General features: G+C 48.1%; 1 protein-coding gene across 1 annotated transcript; it reads left to right on the forward strand.

Annotated features, from left to right (window-relative positions):
- Positions 1-197: 197 nt before the first annotated feature.
- On the forward strand, positions 198-13,518 carry LOC103822123 (acyl-CoA 6-desaturase). The gene is made up of 12 exons (XM_009097082.4): positions 198-744; positions 4,170-4,280; positions 5,268-5,465; positions 5,570-5,671; positions 6,166-6,291; positions 7,514-7,574; positions 7,911-7,987; positions 8,151-8,248; positions 8,812-8,908; positions 9,821-9,900; positions 10,933-11,058; positions 11,963-13,518. The coding sequence occupies exons 1-12, from the start codon at positions 538-540 to the stop codon at positions 12,012-12,014; spliced, it is 1,335 nt and encodes a 444-aa protein (XP_009095330.2). The 5' UTR covers positions 198-537; the 3' UTR covers positions 12,015-13,518.
- The last annotated feature ends 7,292 nt before the right edge of the window (positions 13,519-20,810 follow it).

Below are 20,810 nucleotides of genomic sequence, written 5' to 3' on the forward strand. Positions count from 1 at the left end.
CCGGGATTGGCGCTGGGGCTCGGCTGATCCCGCCGGGAGAGCCCCGGCACCGGGCGGAGCGGAGCGGGGGGATGCCGGGGAGAGGGGGAGATGGCCGCGGGGAGGGAGGAGGATGCTGAGTTTGGGGAGGGGGGGGATGCCGAGGGGGAGGAGAATGTCTGGGAGAAAAGATGATGCCGGGAGAGGGAGGGGATGCCGAGGGAGGAGAATGCCCGGGGAGGGATGCCCGAGAGGGGGGTGCGAGGGGGCGTGTGGAAGGGGCCGAGCTTCCCTCAAAACACAGGGCTATGTGCGAGGATAAAGTGCATCAGTGCGGGGACAGCCAGCCTAGGGGGCACTTCCGAGCAGGCGGAGAGAAGCGAGAAACAAAGAGAAGGGAGGACATGAGCGAAGGCGAAGGGAGGGAGCAGGGGATCAGCTGAGTTCAGTCCCACCAGGAAAGCTCTTCCCCTCCGGCACATCCCCGAGAGGCGCAGGGACAGGTTCTCCCCTCTCCTCTCCCCCTCTGGTCAAGAAGACAAAGAATCGAGCGGCCCCATGGGGAAAGGGGGTGAGCAAGGGGGGGACTCGGGGGAGCCGGCGGCGCAGATCCGCTTCTACACCTGGGAGGAGATCCAGAAGCACAACCTGAGGACGGACAAGTGGCTGGTGATAGAGCGAAAGGTTTATAACATCACCAAGTGGGCAAAGAGGCACCCGGGGGGCCACCGAGTCATCAGCCACTGCGCCGGCGAAGATGCCACGGTAAGGACCGACCCCCGCGGCTCTCCCGGCTCCAGCAGCATCCTCTGACAGCTCCTTCCCTCGCCGAGGGAAGCCGGCTGCCTGCTGCCCCCTGTCCCCATCTCCCCAACACCTGCTGGACACCCGGCTCAGCCCTTTCGCTGCTCCCAGCTCCGTTCAAGCGGATGCAGGTCCCCCGCGATGGGTCGGTAGGGATTGCTCTGCTTAAGTCCTGCTGGTTTGCCTTTGTCTCCTGCTTGTGCCGTGCCTCGAGCCCTGAATTCAGAAGCAATGTGTCCCAAATGTCCCCTTTTCCAGGGGGCAGTTTTTGACATGCAGAGTCACGCAGCCAAGCACAGGGAGGGTTAAACAGAGGCCAGGCTGTATCTCAAAGTTGCTTCTGTGAGGAGGCTTTAAAACAAGGAGCTTTTTAGCATTTTTTTCCCCAGGAGAAAATTCTCTGGAGAATTTGGTTACAGGTTGCTACAGAAAAGAGGAAAAAAAAAAACCCCAAAAAAAAACCAACAAACCAAACAGCAAACCATTTGCTGCTGCTCCAGCTGCTCCTTCGCTGGGTTCAGCTACCTCTCAGGTTTCAGTCAAAGATAAGACACCAAACAACAACAAAAAAAACCCCAACCTTGAAACAGGAACAAATTAGAAATAAATTGTTTGTTGTCTGGGGCTCCCCTCAAAACCACCTTCCTCAGAAGTGCATCCAGACAGCATGTTGTCCCTTCAGGGCATGTTAAAGAAATCCAAGCAGCCTCAGAGCTCTTCTCAAAACCTGCAGAGACCAAGCAGGAACAGGAACTGCTGGTCTCCCATGGCTCCTGACACCTTGGCAAGGACGAGGCTCCATGTGCAACAAAATTTTTTGGCAGAACTTCCTTTCCATCAGCCCCCATTTCCTTGCATCCTGTGGGTATTTTCCATTCTTTTCCTTGAAGCACTGAGCTGCATTTTGGCCCTTCTGTCCCTTTCCAGTAAATCCTCTGATTGAATAGCTTTCTCCCTCAGAAAGATGGGCCAGGTTTTGCTTTTAACTGCTTAAACACAGAGCTGCTGAAACAGGAGGAGTTTGACTCCTATCCCCAAGAATTTAACTCCAGTGTCTCCATTAGCAACCAAAAAGCATCTGTTACTGCAGAATCCTTGAAAGGGAGACTGAAACACAGGTTGGTGGTTCCAGGATTGCTGGTCTCCTCCCACCTCCCCAGGCTACATTGCATCCCACGCTCCATGAAGGCATGGCCTTAAAAATGCTCTGAAATTGTTAAATCACCGCTCTGAGCACTAACCCAGGATTGGCATCAGTTTTGCAGCTTTCCTGTGGTGAACAACCATTTACAGCCAGAAAACCCTCTCTCATTCAGGAGGAGAACCCTCTGTGGTTTTAGATTGGATTTTAGGAGGAAACCCTTCCCTGTGAGGATGCTGAGGCCCTGGCACAGGTTGTCCAAAGAAGCTGCGGCTGCCCCATCCCTGCAAGTGTCCAAGGCCAGGCTGGATTTGGTTTGGAGTAACCTGGTCCATGGAAGGTGTCCTTGCCCATGGCAGGAGAGTGGAATGGGATGATTTTTGAAGTCCTTTTCAACCCAAACCATTCCATGGGTCTCTGTTTTTTTTTTGAGCACAACATCTGAGTCTGGGCCAACCTGTTCTGGTGTCATGTCATGCACAGAACACAAAGGCAGGGACACTATGCAGTGTCTCTGTCCCAGAAGTGTTCAGGGATGTAAAAGAAAATCCTTGTGCTGACTGCTGTAAGCACTCCCAATGCTCAAGTACAGCTCATATCTCAATCATACAAAGCTTTTTTTCTCACCAAAAGCAGCTGGAATAATTCCCATATCCCATAAAACACTTCGGCTTATTTGGTCAGTAGATCACAAAGTTGGGAGGTCAAGTGCCAATATCACACAGCATTTCCCAGGGATTATCTTTTCCCTTAAGCTTTTTATCTCCTGCAGTGCAGAACTGAGAACAATTCCAAAATTCAGGTACTCTCTTATATTTGGGACCTATTAGTACAGGAGCTTAATCAGATAAACATAACAAAAATCCAATCCTTACATCATTTGCAGGATCTCCAGGCAGTAAGCACCCAATCAGACCTTCAAAGACTTTTTTATTCCCAGCAGTTAAGAAGCATTAAAAAATGTTGATTCAGTATTATTTTATGGGTCACCCTCTCTCTTGCCCTTTCTTCCCCTTTTTTTTGTTTTCAACCAAAACTGCAGAGCCTTGCAGTAGACACAGTCAGCTATTCACTTCCCCCCTCCTTCTACTTTTTCTTCCTCTTTCACATCTTCTACAAATTGTTCCAGAGAGGGAAACAAGGAACCAGAGTCAACATTTCAGTGACCCATTTCTGGGTCCAAGTTTTGATTGATTTTGGAGGACTTTGGGCCCAAGGTTGTTGCCTGGCATTTTTGAACTCCAGATGGAAGGCAGCTCCCAGAAGGGTCAGCTGGACTCGGGAGCACTTTCCAGTCTGCCCTTTGTTTTTAGAGCCAGGAGGGAAATATTAGTTGGTCCCTACAATAATTAGGCAATGGGACAAAGGTGGAAAGGCTGGAGCACGGTTCCCCTCACTCCTGTTTTTAACGATTTTTTTTTCCATACTCTCTTAGCACTTCATGGAACCAATCTTTCCTGCTCTCCCAGGTGAATTCCAAGAGCTGACTCCAGTTCTGTGCAGTGAGGAAAGGGCAAGGACAGAGTAAGGGTTTCTGATCTGGGTCAGCTTTCTGTCCCTGCTGCTGTCCTTGGGGTTAAAATTCTAGCTGTGCCATGTGAAAGGATCTGGCCAAGATCTCACTACGAGCATCAGGCACCTGTGGGATACAGGTGGACAGAAATATGTGGAAAGGGGAGGGCATAGAGAAAAAGAAGAGCCAGATAAACTTGTGAATGCCAGGATAAAAATGACTCCACAAACAAGGCATTATTCTTCTGAAAAGTCACCACTTCTTCCTCAACTGTTTTACAGCTGGCATCTCCAGGCCTGGCCAAAACACCCAGGAATATTTTTTGTGTTTGCAGTGACATCCAGCTTCAGTCACCAGTCAGCCCCTCTCCTGACTTGCCTCCAGGAGCAGACTTTCCAAGGGTATTTATATCTTAGGAGAGATTTGCACAAATTCCCCTCTGCCTGCCTTCTAAGGGAATTAACAGGATTTAAGTATTTAGTTGCTTAGAAAGAATTTCTCGAGGTGCCTTTCACCATATGGCTGGATGCCATCCTGGGTCTCACCGTTCCCAGCACAGCAAATTCATCAGTGGAATTAATGTCCCAAAAAGTGATCCCAGAGCTGGAGGTCACCTGGCCCCCTTTTCTACAGGTTCCACAACTGCTGGAGGTGGGTGGGAATGACACAGTGAATAGGAAGCACATCTTACTCTTACAGGATCTCACACAGTTCCTCCTGTTTCCACTCCAGGATGCATTCCAGGCCTTCCACATCAATCCCACCTTGGTGCAGAAGTTTCTCAAGCCGTTGCTTATTGGAGAACTCGCTCCAGGGGAGCCCAGCCAAGACCGAGACAAAAATGTGAGTATTTATTCCTCAGCTGGGGTTCAGGCTGGCTATTCCCACCATTCTTTCCCTCTTGGGATGCTCTCCAGAGAGGGAGAGGAGTTCTCAGTGACTGAACATCTCCATGTAGAGTATTTTCATCCTATCATGGATTCAAAAATGTGTGGAAAGGGGGTGACACTTATGGCTGTACAAATATTCTCTTTCCCACAGAGTCACCAACAGCCAATTTCTGGCAGCCCATTCCAGGCACCCAGGCTGTACTGAGCCCATCCCAAAGGGAAATGGGAACTGAGACATGTGGAATGGGAAATGTGCACCAGCCCTGGTGACTGTGGTCCCTTCTTACTGCTTCTTTGCTGGTGACCAAGCTCCAAAACCACAAGTACCCAGATGTCCCATTTTGGTGGCCTTGCTAAGGAGCAGCAGCCACTGCCCATCCTCAGGGCAGCTCTGTATCCCTGCTCATCCATTATTCAGGCACAGGCACAACTGGCTCTGGCCAGGAAACTCAATCCTGCCCTGTTGTTTGTGGCTGGCCATGATTGTGATATATCTGTGTCACTCACAATAGAGGGGACAACGCTGGCTCCCAGTGACCCAGGAATGCCCCTCATGGATGGCTGCACAGGAGCTGGCCCACGGATTGAATGGATGACGAGTGATAGTGGGTGCTCATTATCAGAGCTCTGGAATTAGGCACAATAGCACTAAATTCCCTCTTGCTCCAGCTTCTCCTTAGTGCTTAGGAAGCTCATTCAGACAAGAGCCATCAGGTGATGTGATGCTCAACAGAGCTTGGATTACTGTCCTGGCTCCAGGTCCAAAAGGTCAGGATGTGGGCTCAGACTGGCCAGGATGTTTATTCATAGGAATACAGGGCAAAAACCTGGAATATAGAGACAGGGTCCTCGGCATGGAGCTCATCCTTCCTCCATCCATGCCACAACTCAGTCAGGCTCACTTCCAAGCCTCACCCTGCTCTTGCCTGTCTTGTTTCAGTCCCAGCTGGTGGAGGATTTCCGGACCCTGCGGAAGACAGCGGAGGACATGAACCTGTTCCAAGCCAGCCCCTTGTTCTTCTCCTGTTACCTGGGCCACATCATTGTCATGGAAGTTTTGGCTTGGCTCATGATTTCCTACTTTGGGACCGGCTGGATCACAACCCTCATCCTTGCCTGCATCCTTACAACTTCCCAGGTGACAAACAGAGATCTTCCTCACATTGCCCTCCATCTCCATTTCTTTCCTGCTTCCTCTGATTCCCAATAACTTCTTAACTATTGGATTTCTCCCTATCCCAGGCCCAGGCAGGGTGGCTGCAACATGATTTTGGACACCTCTCTGTCTTCAAGAAGTCTTCCTGGAACCACATCGTCCACAAGTTTGTCATTGGGCACCTGAAGGTAAAGGGAATTATGGAGCCAGGGAATTCTGGGAATGCATCACTTTGGCTGTGGCAGAGTAGGAAAGGGAGGCTCTCAACCTTTCCAGAGTGAGCAGGGGCACAAAAAAAGTTGGTGATCATTGCCCATGGAGCAACCTGGGCTAGAGGAAGGTGTCCCTGCTCATGGCAGGGGGTTGGGACTGGATGAGCTTTAAAGTCCCTTCCAACTCAAACCATTTCAGGGTTTTCTGGGAAGAGACAGTGACCTGTAACTTGCTCAGAGTGTGTTTATTCTGTGTTCTTTCAATGTGGATGATCCTTAGGGATCCCTCTGCAAGCAGCAGTCTCATAGCAACCAACAATTCCACCATTCCCTGCTCGCTGTTCTTTCCAAAGCAAATCCCACTTTGGCCACAGTTTGACTCGCACCACTTTAGTTCCTATAAGTGATTGGGTATCCCCACCTTGGGAGCCACTCTCCATGGATGAAATCTCCTTGTTCTCCTTGCCCAGGGTGCCTCTGCAAACTGGTGGAACCACCGCCACTTCCAGCACCACGCCAAGCCCAACATCTTCCACAAGGACCCAGATGTGAACATGCTGCACATTTTTGTCCTGGGAGACACACAGCCCGTTGAGGTAAGGAAAAGTGGGGAAAACATGGAAAATTACTGTCCAGGAGGGCCCTGGAGAGTGGTTGCGCAACTCCAGGAGTTGGCTCCCACTGTTAGACATGACTTACACAGGAAGGACTTCCAGGAATGCTAGAAAGGAAATGCTTAATCCAGGGATTTCATCTGGCTACGTGGTCTGACAGCAGTCTGGAGCCAACCCTAGGGCTGAGGAGCAGCACTGACTACTAATTCCTAATCCATTTCCTGTGCTGACCACAGGAGAAAGTGTCTTGGGTTACCTCGGGAAAAATAATGCAGATGGGGCTGGAGAGAAAGCAAAAAGCCACTAAAGGCCACTTCATGCTGCTGGCTTGAAGTACCAACCTGAGGGGGGAATACAGTGTTCCTCAGTATTCCAGAAGGAGCATTTCAAAACTGAACCTTCCATTTCCACAGCAAATATCTTCCAGCATCAAGTGATTTTAATTTTAGTTCTATCCACCCCCCCAGAGCCAAAATATTTACTGCCTGTTTACAAAAACCTACACAAAGCACTTAAATCATGGTGTTTTTCACAGTGGAACAAGGATTTCTAGCTTTAAAAACAAAACCCCAAGAAAATGGACAAGCAGCAAAGACAGCACAAGAAAATACAACATTAAAAATGGTTTCTCAGACAGATTTTGTACTATTGACAAAGCAGACCATGTTTCTATTACTTAAAGAAAAACTTAAACATTTGAGATAACAAGGAAAAACTGGATTTCTGCCTCAAAATATCTGATATTAGGCCAGAATCAGTCTATCCCAATATTCTCACATTGGTATAAAAATCCTTTTTCAAATGATGCCAAGCACACAGCCTTGCAGAGCTCTGCCCAGAGGGAATAATATGCCTGATTTACTGGTGTTACAAGCCTTCCCTTCCAAAAAATCAGACTTTATGCCTATCACATTCATATTAGTAAAGATGGACGTGCTGGCAGCTCTTCTCAGAGACACAGGGATGGCAGAAGGTGAAATGCATCAAAATTCCATCAAGTAAATAGAAACTATCTTTAAAAATTGAGTTTACACCTAACACAATGACAAAGTTAGGATATTTAATCACTCCAAATCTCTTCTTACCCACCCGTGGGAATTCAGTCAAAACTCTCTGGTCAATAAATTAAGAATTATTGCAGAGAATCTGCTTCTGCCTGGGAATGTCCCAGTCCCAGGCTGAGCTGTCTCTTTGTGTCCTGCAGTATGGCAAGAAGAAGCTGAAGTACCTGCCTTACAACCACCAGCACGAGTACTTCTTCCTCAGTGAGTATCCACCCTCCTCTCTTCCCTTTTCCTGGAATGCCTCTTGTCCTTTCCAGCCCTCACTGTGTGAGCAGAGCAACTCCTCAAATCCCAACTCATCCCACCCTTCCTCAGGACCCTATGCAGGTCCCAAAATCAGCTCAGGGATATCCAAGCACCTGAAACATTGCTCCCATTGTAGAGCAAGGAAATGTAAAACAGCTGAGGCTGGGGAATAAACTCCATGTGAGAGGCTCCATGGAAAAACTGCATGTTACCAGTTCCATGGAAGCAATCCCTCATGTCACACACCTTCCCACCCCTCTGATGGCCAAACCATTTCCCTTTGCCTTGCAGTCTTCCCACCTCTGCTCATCCCTGTGTATTTCCAAATCCAAATCATCTCGACAATGATCAAGCACAGGTTCTGGGCGGTGAGTGAAACATTCCCTCCATCCTTACGGGGTCTGGCTGGAAACTGGAGCAGAGAGGGAGGCCAGGGGGCAGGCAGGAATTACCCAGTGTTCCAAACATCACCAGCAAGGACACATTATCCAAGATGGGCAAAGTATGCCTGGTGTTTTCTCTGCCCCCCAGGACCTGGCCTGGGCCATCAGCTACTACCTGCGCTACTTCGTCACCTACATCCCGTTCTACGGCGTCCTGGGATCCCTGTGTCTCCTCACGTTTGTCAGGTAGGGCATCCAGGGCATCCCTGCTGCTCTCCCATCCCTCCAGTGCTGTTTGAGCCTGGCCTCAGCTCTGCTGTGTCCCACTGCTTCTCTTCCCTGTCAGCATCTCTGAGTTCCAGCTCCTCTGGCACTCTCCCTGCACCTTCCCCTGCCCCGAGATGGTCCTGCCAGGATTCCCCTGCCTTTCCTCATTCCCTCTTCTCACACACTGCTGACCTCACTGGCCATGGCTGGACTCTCCCAGAGTGCCTCATCCCACCCTCTTCCCAGCAGACTGTGGAGGTAATTCTGTGCATGCTCCAACTCTGAAGTCAAGCTGGAAAACTTATCACAACCAGCCCATTATTCCCAAAATATTTGAAGAAACTCAAAGTACAAGGAAATAAAAGTGAAATTGCAAATTGGATCATCTGCTTTTGCAGAAAACAAGCCTGGAACAAAGATGATTCCAGGCAATTCCTTGTCAACATCTATTCAAGTCGCTGCTGCTCCCTGCAAACCCCGCTCTACTTACCTGATGTCCCCATGCCTGGTAGAAATTCTCATGATTTTTCCTGGTTTTTCAGGTTTCTGGAGAGTCACTGGTTCGTGTGGGTCACCCAGATGAATCACATTCCAATGGATATTGATTCTGAGAAGCACAGAGACTGGCTGAGCTCCCAGGTAACTGGGAGGGGGGGGGAAACCACCTCTAACTCACCCCAAAATGGGATTTACTCAAAGAGAGTGAGACTTACCAGCACCCCTAGTGTTACCACCACTCCTTACTAGGGTAGAGTGTCTTCTCCATCACTTCTTCCACAAAGATGTTCTTCCCAGAGCCAACAGGGCTGGGGAAAGACATGGAATTCCAAAGTTCTGCAATTACTCTGACAATCAAAAGTTTACCTGCTCCTATGGTGAGTGAAGCTGGATGTGACTACAAATCCAAAAAATATTCCTGCATGTTTTGGCCAGGCCTGTAGATCCCAGCAATAAAACAGCTGAGGAAAAAATGTTGACTCTTCAATTTAGAGCCTGTCTTTGTCCCTTTGTTCTGGAAGATGAATGATTGAGTTCTCCCTTTCCTCTTCTTTATTCTAGAGCCATATTCTTGATATTTTGGCAGTTCTCTCTGTAAATCCAAGTAAAATGTGTGAAGGAGGAACCCTATCAAGAATTTGGTTGAATTTTAAGGATATTAAGAAAAAATATCAAATTTTATGATCATTAATGGCAAAAATACCTCAGAAATATTCTCAGAATATCACACTTAAGGCAAACTGAGCAATAACTACATGGGGATGGGGAAGCTTTGTGTCCACGTTCCTCCTGTTTTCCACCTTGGTACTGCTGTCAACCCTCTGATCTCCAATGGGAGAGGCTGAGATTTAGGAATCTGGGCTTGGGCTGCCACATCACTTCACCACCAGCGAGAGTTTGATTACCTGAGATCCTGAGGAAGGATTAAAACTCCCCTTGCTGCACCCGGCCACAGCAGGCTCTGTACTCCCAGAGCTCAGGGAAGAGGAATTTCACCCTGACTTTGGGATGAGCCATCCCTAACCCTCACAGCTCTCTCTCTCTCCCTGGCAGATGGCAGCAACCTGCAACATTGAGCAGTCCTTTTTCAACGACTGGTTCACTGGGCACCTGAACTTCCAGATTGAGCACCAGTGAGTACAGAGCTGGGATGGCACTGCCACCTTGTCCCAGCCCAGGGGAGGGAATTGGGAGCTGGGAAAGGATTGTATGCCCAGGAAACGGAGTTCCTGACTACACAGGCATGGAAGATGTGGCTGCCCCATCCCTGGAAGCCCATGCTGGATGAGGCTTGGAGCAACCTGCATCAGTGGAAGGTGACCCTGCCCAATCGTGGGGCAGGAACTGAATGAGCTTAGAGATCTCTTCCCACCTAAATAATTCCATTATAGTGTGCTTCTCTTACAGCCATGACATTTTTCTCTCTTGCTTCAAAGCTTTCACTCTCACTGCCTTAATTTAGGGCTTAATTAGGAGTTGTTGTGCATCTACCAGTTGCAAAGGCTGTGGGCTCAAATCCCAAGCAGCCACCTCAGAAAACTCCCCTCCCCTAAAGCATTCCAGTGTTTTATAGAGTGTGGGACTGTGTAGGATGCTGGGTACCAGATTCCGGAAAAAATATGGAAAACAGGGCCATATGGACAGTCTGTTGCCAATGGCAACAGCAAATGTAAAAAAAAATGGCTTTTAGGGTGAGGCTGGCTGGTTTGGGAGCCAGCTTGGGAAATGTCCATGGAAAAGCATAGGGCAAGGTGCCCCCAAAATCCTTCTTTACCTGCTTGCAAATCAAAGTGGAAAAGCAGGTGGCTGGGAATTCAGTTCAGCAAGAAATAATTATTCCCAGAGGAATGGTCAGCCATCTCTGAGGCTGTTCTCTCACTCCCACTGCCTACTCATTGTGCTTGTGTCCCTTCTTGCACAAATTGGCTTTCAGTGTATCCTGAGCATGGCTTTGCTTTGAGGCAGGACAGGAAAATCAGTTTTCACCACCTCCTTGAGACAGAGGAGTGTAAAGTAGGGGTGTCTCTGTGCTTCCCTTCCTTTGTTTGTGCAATTTGAGGTGGAGACACCAACAATGAGCCCCTGAGGATGCAAATCCTAATGCCCATCCCTTGTCGCTTGTCTCGAGAGTTTTCTCAGCTTTGTTTTCACTCTCTCCTCTCCAGCCTGTTTCCAACAATGCCACGGCACAACTTCTGGAAGGTGAAGCCTTTGGTGAAGTCATTATGTGCCAAGTATGGGGTCCACTATGAGGAGAAGCCTCTCGGGAAAGCGTTCGTAGATATCGTTGGGTAAGGCCCTCCTGAGCTCCTGCAGCTCATTTTTCCAGGAACACCTGATATTTTCCAGCACAGAGGATCCAGGACATGGCAGACCCTTCAGAAATTTGTGTGTTGCTGTCAAAGTACCAAACACTTGACCTTTAGACAGATACAAACCTAATCGTGGCATTTGGGGACACGGTGGCTCAGCAGTGCTCAGGGGTCTATCTTAGAGGGCTTTTCCAACCCTAATGATTCTGATTTTTATAGCACCCTGTTCTGACAGCTGGTGGCTCCTGCTGTTTGGAGTTGCCAGCAGATCTCCTGCTGCAAAGTGAGATGAATCAAAGGGAAACGGGTCGGGTTACAGCCCCTGCCGTGTCCCCTGAGAGCTCTGCCAGCAGCAACAGGTAATTCCCTACAGGCAGAGCTGGAGACGATCTAGCAGTCCTTGTCAGCAGCCTCGGTGTTGATGTTGCTGTCTCAGTTCCTCCGAGGGGAATAATTCATGGCAGGGAACATGAGAAAGCTCTGCAGTCCAGGCACCTCCTGCACAAAGCACTCTGAGCATGGGCAGATTGAAGTGGGGTGGCCACAGTGGGCAGGAGAGCTGGTTCCAAACCTGCTTTTGTACCCAGATCCGGCTAGGACAGGGCCACACAGCACCAAGGCACAGTGGAGTGAAGCCTGGAGGCTCTCAGGAGAACTTACAGCCCTTCCAGTGCCTAAAAGGGCTCCAAAGGAGCCAGAGAGGGACTTTGGACACAGGTCTGAGGTGACCTGTAGGAATGACCAGGGGGAATGGCTTCACACTGACAGAGGGTGGGTTCTCTGAGTGTGACCCTGTGATTGATATTAAATTCAGTAACAGCCTTCATTGCAGGAAAAACACGACAGAAACAAGATTCCCAAACTTCTCCTTTTCTTCCCACAGGTCCCTCAAGAAATCTGGAGAGCTCTGGCTGGATGCTTATCTCCATAAGTGATCATGAATCTTTCTGGGGAGGTGTGAGTGACCGGGAGGGATGGGGGGGACGTGGTGGGGGGATTCACACTTGTGTCTTTTATTCTCAGATCTCAGTCTAAATCCAGGGTTGGAGGGGAGTTTCCTGTCTTGCCAGCCGCTTCTGGTGCAGGCCCTGTTCAATCCATACAGATTTAAAATGTGCTCCAGAGGGTGGAAAGCAAGGCCAGCAGTGCAAATGTTTAAAAAGGGGACATTAATATCTGACCTTGACCTTCTTTTCACAAGATTTGTTCTCATTCTGCCTAAACCACACAAACCCTGATTCACACCTAAGGGGTTTCAGGCCTCAGTGAGTGTTTGCAATCCAAGGACACCCCAGTCAGCTCATGCCTCTTTCCCATGTTGGTGTGGAAGAGGAATCACATGCCACGGGCCTGGCAGCTGCTGGACTGTGCTTCCAGCCCTGTCCAGAGCGCAGCTCCCTCCTTTCCCTGCCTGCTGCCCTTGTCTAACCATAGCATCCCTTTAGTGCAAGCTGTGACCCTGGCCCTGCACAGCTAACCCCTAACCACAGCAGGGTTAACATAGCCGCGTTTTTAAGATCAGCCCCTCCTACCAGGGGTCTGTAGAAGATTTCTGGGTTTAAACAGCAAAAGGTCTCCTTTAGGAGAGGGTCTGTTTTCTCTTTAATGAGCAGCAGGTCTGGCACAGCCAATCGTCAGTAAATCACACAAAAGACCAAAACAATCAAACAAAACGTGCTAATTGCTCCTCAGTGCTCCAGGGGAACCACAAACGGCCTTTTCACCATCCTGCCCTGCAGAAACCCAGAGTTCTGCCTGTCTGCACATGCCTGGCAGGCACCGAGCCTCTTCCTGCCTGCCCGAGGCCAGGAGCCATGGCACTGTTCACCCTTTCCTTGGGAACAATCGCAGGAGAAAAGGAGTTCTCCCCGCAAAAGGAGGAGCTGCTCAAATGCCAGCTGGAATCAGCCCTGCCCAGGCTGTGCTGCCGATCAGAGACCTTTGGAGAACCCTCTCACAAGCTGTCTAAAATTCCATTTCCTGCCCAGCACCTAATTACCAAAATTCACTAATAACTTATCAGGAGATACAGTTGGACAGCTTCCAGGTGCTTCTGGAACAGGTGACCTGACCCCAAATAAATTCAGGGGTTCAGGTTCAGCTGCAACACAACAGAAGAGATATTTGGTTTAGGACAAAGGGCCATGGTTCCAAAAGCAGCCTCCAGCTCCAGCATCTGCCTCAGTGCTCCCTGGAAACACCAGGAGGGAGACTCTGGTTACTTTGCACGCCTCATTACTTCCCTGGGCTCTGAAACTGGATCCTCTCTGTCAAATCCCTGAATCCTAGCAGCATCCCACAGAATCAGCAAGGTGCTTCATCATGAATAGAGATGACTCTGGGACTGTGGCCAGCATTGCAAAAAAAAAAAAAAATAAAATAATGTATTCCCTCCCCACCCTCTTTGGAGAATAAAATGAGATTTTATCTTTGCTTACAGTGGGGAATTCAGCATCTTGCAACTTCAGCAAGCAATGTTTATGGTTTGTAAAGGGCTTGTTCTGGGGCTCTTGCTCACCCAAGTACCACCAGGAATGTTTAGGGTGAAAAGCTACCTAAGTAACATCCTTCTGGATGCTGTGATTTCCCAGGCAGGTAGTAAGGAGCTCTCCTGGAATTTGGCTCACCTCATCAGGACTGCCTTAATTTGTGCATCCCTTCCTTGAATGTACCTCACTGTGCTCCAGTAAGGATGACCACGAGCACAGTGGCATCAGCAGTACAAGCTTTTAAATATCCAGCTTCTTCTTCTGACAGCCCTTGGGGGTTTTTTGTCTTATTTCCAGAGCAAATATTTTCCGCCTTTGCCCTGCCCCCTTCTTCTCTTCTCACTTTTCTTCTTGGGAAGCTGTTTGGGTTGATCTTGGGGAAATATCAGCTGTTAGGCAAATGGGCATTTTTTTCCCAAAAAAAAACCTTATTATTTTTTCAGGCAAAGCCTCTCTGGCTCATATGGCTTTTTCCTCTCCTTCAAAAAATCCCAGTTTTCTCTCTTGAAATTTGAGCTGTTTTTTATGTGCCTTGATTCTTTGTTGACACCCCATCCCTGCAAGTGTTACAGGCCAGGCTGGATGAGGTTTGGAGCAGTCTGGTCAAGGGAAGGTGTCCCTGTCCATGGCAGAAGGGTGGAATTGGATGATCTTCATTGCCCCTTCCAACCCAAACCATTCCAGGATTCTACAAGCTCTCCCCTCTTTAACTGGAGCAGTTCAAAGAGATCCCTGACAAAGAGCCCTGGAAGTCTGGATCAATCTGCTTTGTTATCATTGTTCTCCAAGTGAAATTAGGTCTGTCTGGAGATATTCCAGAAGTTTCAGTAAGACTGGAAATACAGATGGATATAAACTTCCCATGAGCTTTGTCTCCAACAAGGCAGCACTGAGTGAGACATGAGCAGGTTAAAATCTGCCATCAAAATGACTGAAACAGAATTTTCAGCACAGCTTTGCCCAGCTTTCTGAGGACTAACCAGTTGACTAACCAGCTTCACTGAAAATAATGAGGTGAAATCTTTCTCTCTTGAGAAAGGTCATTCATTTGCACTGTAATGAGACACAAACATGACAAAAACCCCAACTCCTAAGCCAGTAAGAGGTGCTGGGAGCCTGCCAGGGTTTCTTGAACCCAGCTACACACATGGCAATGGGGAGCTGAAAACACAGAGCTGGTTTCAGGGTAGAGAATCAAACAACAGGCAGGGAAGGACTGGATTTGTTCTCCCCACTCACTGTGGGGGACTGGAGTAGGAGCTGGAGGACCAGGATGATTGAGGATGCCAGAGAAAAGCACAAACTGCAGCAAATAGAAGCCTCTGGGTGTGTTTTGGGAAGAGAATGAGAGATGGGAGAAGTTTGGGAAGGTCAGGGGCTGGGGAGGGATGCATGAGAGTTGGAGAAAAATTACTGAGAGATGAAGGAGGAGAAATTTGGGATCAGGTGTCCCATGATCTCCCAGCATGGCTGTAATCTGCCTAAAGGGCTGTGCTGGAGACACAGGGCAGGACAGGGCAGAGCTGGGGCTCAGGGGTGGGGCAGGGACTGGTGACATCCACAGGCACCTCAGAGTGAGCTGGATCTCACACTGAGCCCCCCCTCCCACAGCTCTGGGAGCAAGGACTCACTGCCTCCAGCTTCCAAGGAGAGGCACAGTGGGAATTAGGGGACTTTCCTTGGAGGTTTCCTTCCAAGCATGGATTTGAGGAGTCTAGCTCCCAGCTGTTCACTGAAATAGGGCTTGGGAGGCTTGTCAGGACCTATGTCCCGGCACCATCATTCCCTGCTGCAGGGGCTGAGCTCTCTGGCTGGATTTGAGGTCTTCATTAGGGCAAAAACATCCTTTTTCCTCAGTAGATGCTTTCCCAAGAAAGCCTTCCTAACAAAGCCCTAACATTTCCAATGTTAAAACAACAAACCCACATTCCTTATAGGACAGCTCCTGGTTATTCTTAATTCTTTGGAAAAAAAAATCCAGTAACTCAAAAAGAACAATTTTTTTTTTCCTTGTGTATTCTACCACTCAATAAAATCATAACTATTTGTTGACCATACAGATGCTTTATGTGTTTTTTTTCCAGAGCCATTGGTGCTCAGGGAATTTGTTTCCTCTTGGAGTACCTTCTGCCATACAAACCCACAAGCAGGTGGCATGGAGATGCCAACTAAGCAAGTCAGAACATTTCTAGGGTGGGAATGTCACCATCCAGGTTTTGCTCTGAGATCAAAAACATGTTCAAATTCAGAACTTTAAAGAGTCAGGGTAGGATTTGACATAAAGGGTGATGACATGAAGGGTGATTCAAGCTCCGATTTCAGATTTAGCCTTGTGACTGTTTTTTTTTAACAGTTCAAAATCAGATCTCAAGCCAATAAGACTATGGAAGCAAACTAAAAAAGGACCTAGGATCAGACTTGCTTATTATGGCTTCCCTTGGATTTCCTGGGGCTTTTTATGAGGAGCTGTTAACCAGTGAGTGTGGAAAGTCAGTGGTGAAGTTAGTGGAATTACTTTGATACAATTGACTTTATTAGCACAGATGGATTTCTTTATTAGCCTTTACAATCTCTGGATCAATGCTGCTGCTTCTCCTCATCCTGGGAACAAACACTAAAGGAAAGGAGATTTTCCTGTCAAAGATTTGCCTGGCCACTAAAACTCAGCCTCCAGACTGTCTGAGGAAGCAGCTGAGAACAAAATTGTTGTGAAAACTTCGTGGAAGCATATTACAATTTTCTTAAAGTCCATTTTGTGCCCATTCATGGCTCATCCTGGGGTGTAATGAGCACCTTGCAGCAGCTTTTCCAACCCACAGCTCCATCCGATGCTCTGGTGGGTTTTGGGTTGACATCAGCAGTGGATTTTAGGTCAAAACTGTCTTGAGGTCAGCCCAGAGGCTTTAACAGAGCTGGTTTTGCCATTGAAACCTGTCCCATTAGGTGAAGGGGCAGACAAAGGGGACTCACAGGGTCAGGAGACAAAGTGATGGCCAGATTATCCTTATCTGCCCCCTAAAACCAACACTGGAGCTTGCCAGAGTCCAAAGGAATTGCTCCATAGGCAAACTAATCCTGCCCAAAAGCAGGTGCCACGAGGTGTCACAGAACTCCAAGCAGAAAATGACCCTGTTTTTAGGGCTTTCATTTCATCCCAGAACAAACAGGTTCCCCTAATGCAAACACAGGTGACTGTTACATAAAAATAAACTGTTACAAATCGATAGCTTCATCCATGAACAGTATTGCTTTTAAAAAAAATCATGTTTTACTTACTCTGCAGGAGCCCAGTTCTAGAGGTTTCAGGAAACTTCTTCACAACATAATTTGTGTGTGGCATCAGCATGGGGAGAAACAGCTTAGTACAGTTTTTATCCCCTCCAAGCTGGCCTTGAACACTTCCAGGGATGGGGCAGCCACATTTGTGAGCTTCCTTCTTGCAACAGGTTTTTAAAACTCTGTTACAAAAACCAACAAAACCCAAAAACACAACAGCAAGCTCAGCCTCTGAAAAACCCTCAGTTTTTTTTCCCAGTGTTTGCGCTAGGTTATATCACATTATCATATATATTTAATTGAAAAATTAGCCTAAATTCCTCAAATATCACATAGAAACACTTCCATACAAAGTCCTCCCAACACCATCCCTCTGTCCTAGGGTTTCTACAGAACAGGGCATTGTTGGAGCTGCTGTGAGGTGAATATTCTGCTCACATTTCCAGCCACACACTTATCCATTTGCAAACCACAATGTGAAAAGTGTGAAGGGAATAATCCAGAATTCCAGAGTGAGCCAGGAGGTGAATAATTCCCCCCAAGCAGAACATAAAATATAATAAAATAAATTATATAAATATATAATTATCTAAAATAAAAATAAAGATGTTATCTACCCTCCCCAGAGGTTAGAGAGTACAAATGCAAGTTTCACTGGGGTGAATGATGATGTGCTCTAAAATAGCCTGTGTCAGAGCTTTTCCACCTTCTGCCAACCTCTGAGGTTTGAAGGTCAAGCCCAGGCTGCTCAGGTCAAGGGAGGCTCAGCAGAAATTCGAGAAAGGAGTGGGAAAAGGCCAAGCAGAGGATCCTCACCTGGAAGCACCACCTTTGCCTGCAGCATCCTCCTGAGCACAGTTAGGTAACTCCCCAACTTCTTGGCCAGGTGCTGGCTGTGGGGATGACAATGAGAGGATTAATCACAGTAATTGCCTGTGATGGCACCCATGCTCCTCAGAATGGGTGTGGCTGGTTCACTTGCCTGATTAATTTAATTGGCCTCAATTAGCCTGGCCTTCATTAAGCAGCAGTTGGTTTTTCTAGAAAATATAGGAGCTATGTTGCACTTTCTCTGTGTTTTTTGTTCACTTATTGCTGATAGATGCCTAATAAAACCTGGAAGTTTGGGTTCTGAGCTGAAGATGCTGCTGGTTTCTCAGCTGGGGCCAGTTCCTGGTCCAGCATCTCCAGGTAAATCACTCAACTGAAATTATCACCCTTTGCATGTCCACAAACCTTTAGGGCATGCTCACAACCCCAAATGGAGCAAAGCAGCACAGCCTGTGCTTCACCATCACCCTGGAGAGGGGGAAGTAAAGTGTGACCAGAAATCAAAGTGCTGCTGCCAACTCCAATTCCATGCCTTGCTCATTCTTGTCTGCCCATCATGCTGGAGCTCACTGAGTCTAAAACTGAACACCTGATTAGGTGAAGGTATGCGAGTGAAACGGAATCCAACAGCACTAGAGGGCAAGGAATGGTGAAGCCATAGTGTTCCAGCAGCATTCCAGCACCATGACTCCTCCACATCCCTGCAGAAAATCAACAGCTCCACAGTTAACAGGGTGTCTGGGCTTGAATAGTGCAGCAGGAGCTTCTGGGCAAGTCAGGAGCTGGATGATCTTTAGAGATCCCTTCAAGCCCAAACCATTCCCTGGGAACGGTTTTGTCTACATAAACGAAAGAATTAAAAGCAAAAAGACGTTGAGCCTGCTCTGCCCTATGATGCACAAACGAATCAACCACAAAACAGCAGAGATTAAGAAGCAATTTCCTTTCTGCAATGTCTCTCTAAACAGAGAGGAACAGTTTTAAAGGTCTCTATTGAAATATTTAGTAAATGGTTTTAGAGAAGCTCTCCTGGATGCAGTGGTGCTGGCACAGGGATGAGTCCCACATGCTGCACTAAGAGAGAGGGTTTAACTAATTTGTGTATTTTGAATGTGTAAAGCCAGGCTTTTAAAACCAGCACAGTGAGGAGAAAGCAGCAATGCCCAGCTGCTGACAATAGAAAAATGGTTTTTTGGGTTTTCCCAACTCAGTTGGTTCAGGCACTACTCAAACACAGCCCATGAGGTCTTCTCCACATACACATCATTCCAGTGTGAAATTAATCAGATTTGGAACCCAATTTCCCTCTCCTATTAAGGACTAATGTTTGCCAGAGCTGCCAAGATTTTGGGGTGGTTGCAAAACTTCCCTTGTCTGAAAGCACCGTGGGACCATCAGACACTGCTCCAGCTCTCTTGAGACATTATTTATCACTGCCCCCAGTTTGATGGAAAGTTGGATTGCTGCTTCCCTCCTTCCTCCTGGTTTTGCCAGATGACATAGGTGGCCTGGCAAAGGCGAAGGTCACCAAAGGCAAGGGACAAGTGATCTCTGTCCAGGTGCTGATGCAGAAAGAGCAAAGGTGTCACTAAGCTGTGACCCACATAAGTGTCCTTTGGCATGAAGCACCTTAAATTGACTCTAAGGTGATTAACAGAGCAGAATTAGCACCGTGAGCCAGGGGAATTAAGGGCAGGGAGCTGTCCTTGAGCCAATCCCATGGCTACATCTGCCAGAAGGAAGCCTGCAGCCCCAGAACCAGAGAGGGAGCAGAAACCAGAAGCATTAGCAGAGTTAATTAGCAGGATGTTCTGTGTGCCCACACAGAACATCCTGGTATCAGAACATCCCAATATCCCTGGAAGCTCTGTGAGCAGCATGGGACTGAGTGCTGGGGTTTCCACTGCAACACTTCCTGGGGGACACCTCCACCTTCACTTTCCTTCTCCCAGTTCCCCTCTGGCACAGTCCCCTGGAGAGCTGTTTTGGGATTCTGCTCCTGCACAAATGGCTTTTCCATCACTGGAGTCACTTGTAAATAACCAGATTTGTATCAGTGACTCAGCTTTTCCTGTGCAGCTATGTTTTCTCCTACAAGGGGAATCATTTCAAGATTAAGCCAAACAAAAGCTAAGGAGTGCCTCTGCTTTCCTAAACCTTCCCTGCTGTCCCTTTGCTCCATCACTCCAGCCAGTGCTATTCCATCTCCTGAGCTAGGACACCACTGGCAGCTCAGATTTATCACAGAATCCCAAAATGGTTTGGGTTGGAAAGGATCTCAAAGCCCATCTCATTCCAAACCCCTGTCAGGAGCAGGAACACCTTCCACTGTCCCAGGCTGCTCCAAGCCCCAACCAACCTGACCTTGGACACTTCCAGGGATCCAGGGGCAGCCACAGCTTCTCTGGGCAACCTGTGCCATGGCTCCCTCACCTTTGCAGGGAAGGATTTCTTCCTATATCTCATCCAAATCTACCCTCCTTCATCTTAAGGCCATTCCAAAGCCATTTTCCCTTCTTCCCCTTACATCCAGCCCACAACTAGGCTGAGTCTCATCATCTCTACATTCCCTTTCCATCCTAATCCACTCCCAAAGGAGGTGAAACATTCTCTGGAAGTTATATAAACCAGCATGAAGTCCAGCTGCCTTCTCAGCCTGGCTAAAGTCAACCTTCCAGCTCAGCCCAGTGAGCCTTGCACAAACATGGGAATATTGACATGACAAACAGCAATCTGACCCCTTGGCTTCCAGCACTGGTGGCACCACAGGGATTTGCTCCTATTAGGAACAGGTTGCCTTGGCAGAGCTGGCCAGCCCCAGCTGTGGGTGCCACGTGCACACTGAGAGTTGTGCCAGGGCTTCTGACTTTTTCCTGGCAGGGCCACACTCCCTGAATGTCCAAAATGACTGGAATTTCCCCATGGCTAGCCCAGTGCTGCCTGTTCTGCAGGGAATCCTCTCTGCTTTGATGGATTCATCCTACAGGAAGCTCAGGAAAGCATGGAAAGTCCTGACTTTTCCAAGGCCAGCTGCTTATCTTCTTTTTTCTTTGATTGCACCTGGAGCAAATAACAAAAAAAATTAAAATATTTCATTTGTTGTTCCTGGGAACAGGAACCATTCATCTCTGTGTG

Source organism: Serinus canaria, chromosome 5 (assembly GCF_022539315.1).
Source record: "Serinus canaria isolate serCan28SL12 chromosome 5, serCan2020, whole genome shotgun sequence".
Classification (NCBI taxonomy): Eukaryota; Metazoa; Chordata; class Aves; order Passeriformes; family Fringillidae; genus Serinus; species Serinus canaria.

Bases quoted from the DNA above. Each gene is read 5' to 3' on its own strand.
- LOC103822123 (XM_009097082.4), top strand. From the start codon at position 538: ATGGGGAAAGGGGGTGAGCAAGGGGGGGACTCGGGGGAGCCGGCGGCG. The intron at 745-4,169 runs GTAAGGACCGAC...TTTCCACTCCAG, and splicing joins GCGCCGGCGAAGATGCCACG to GATGCATTCCAGGCCTTCCA. The intron at 9,901-10,932 runs GTGAGTACAGAG...TCTCCTCTCCAG, and splicing joins AACTTCCAGATTGAGCACCA to CCTGTTTCCAACAATGCCAC.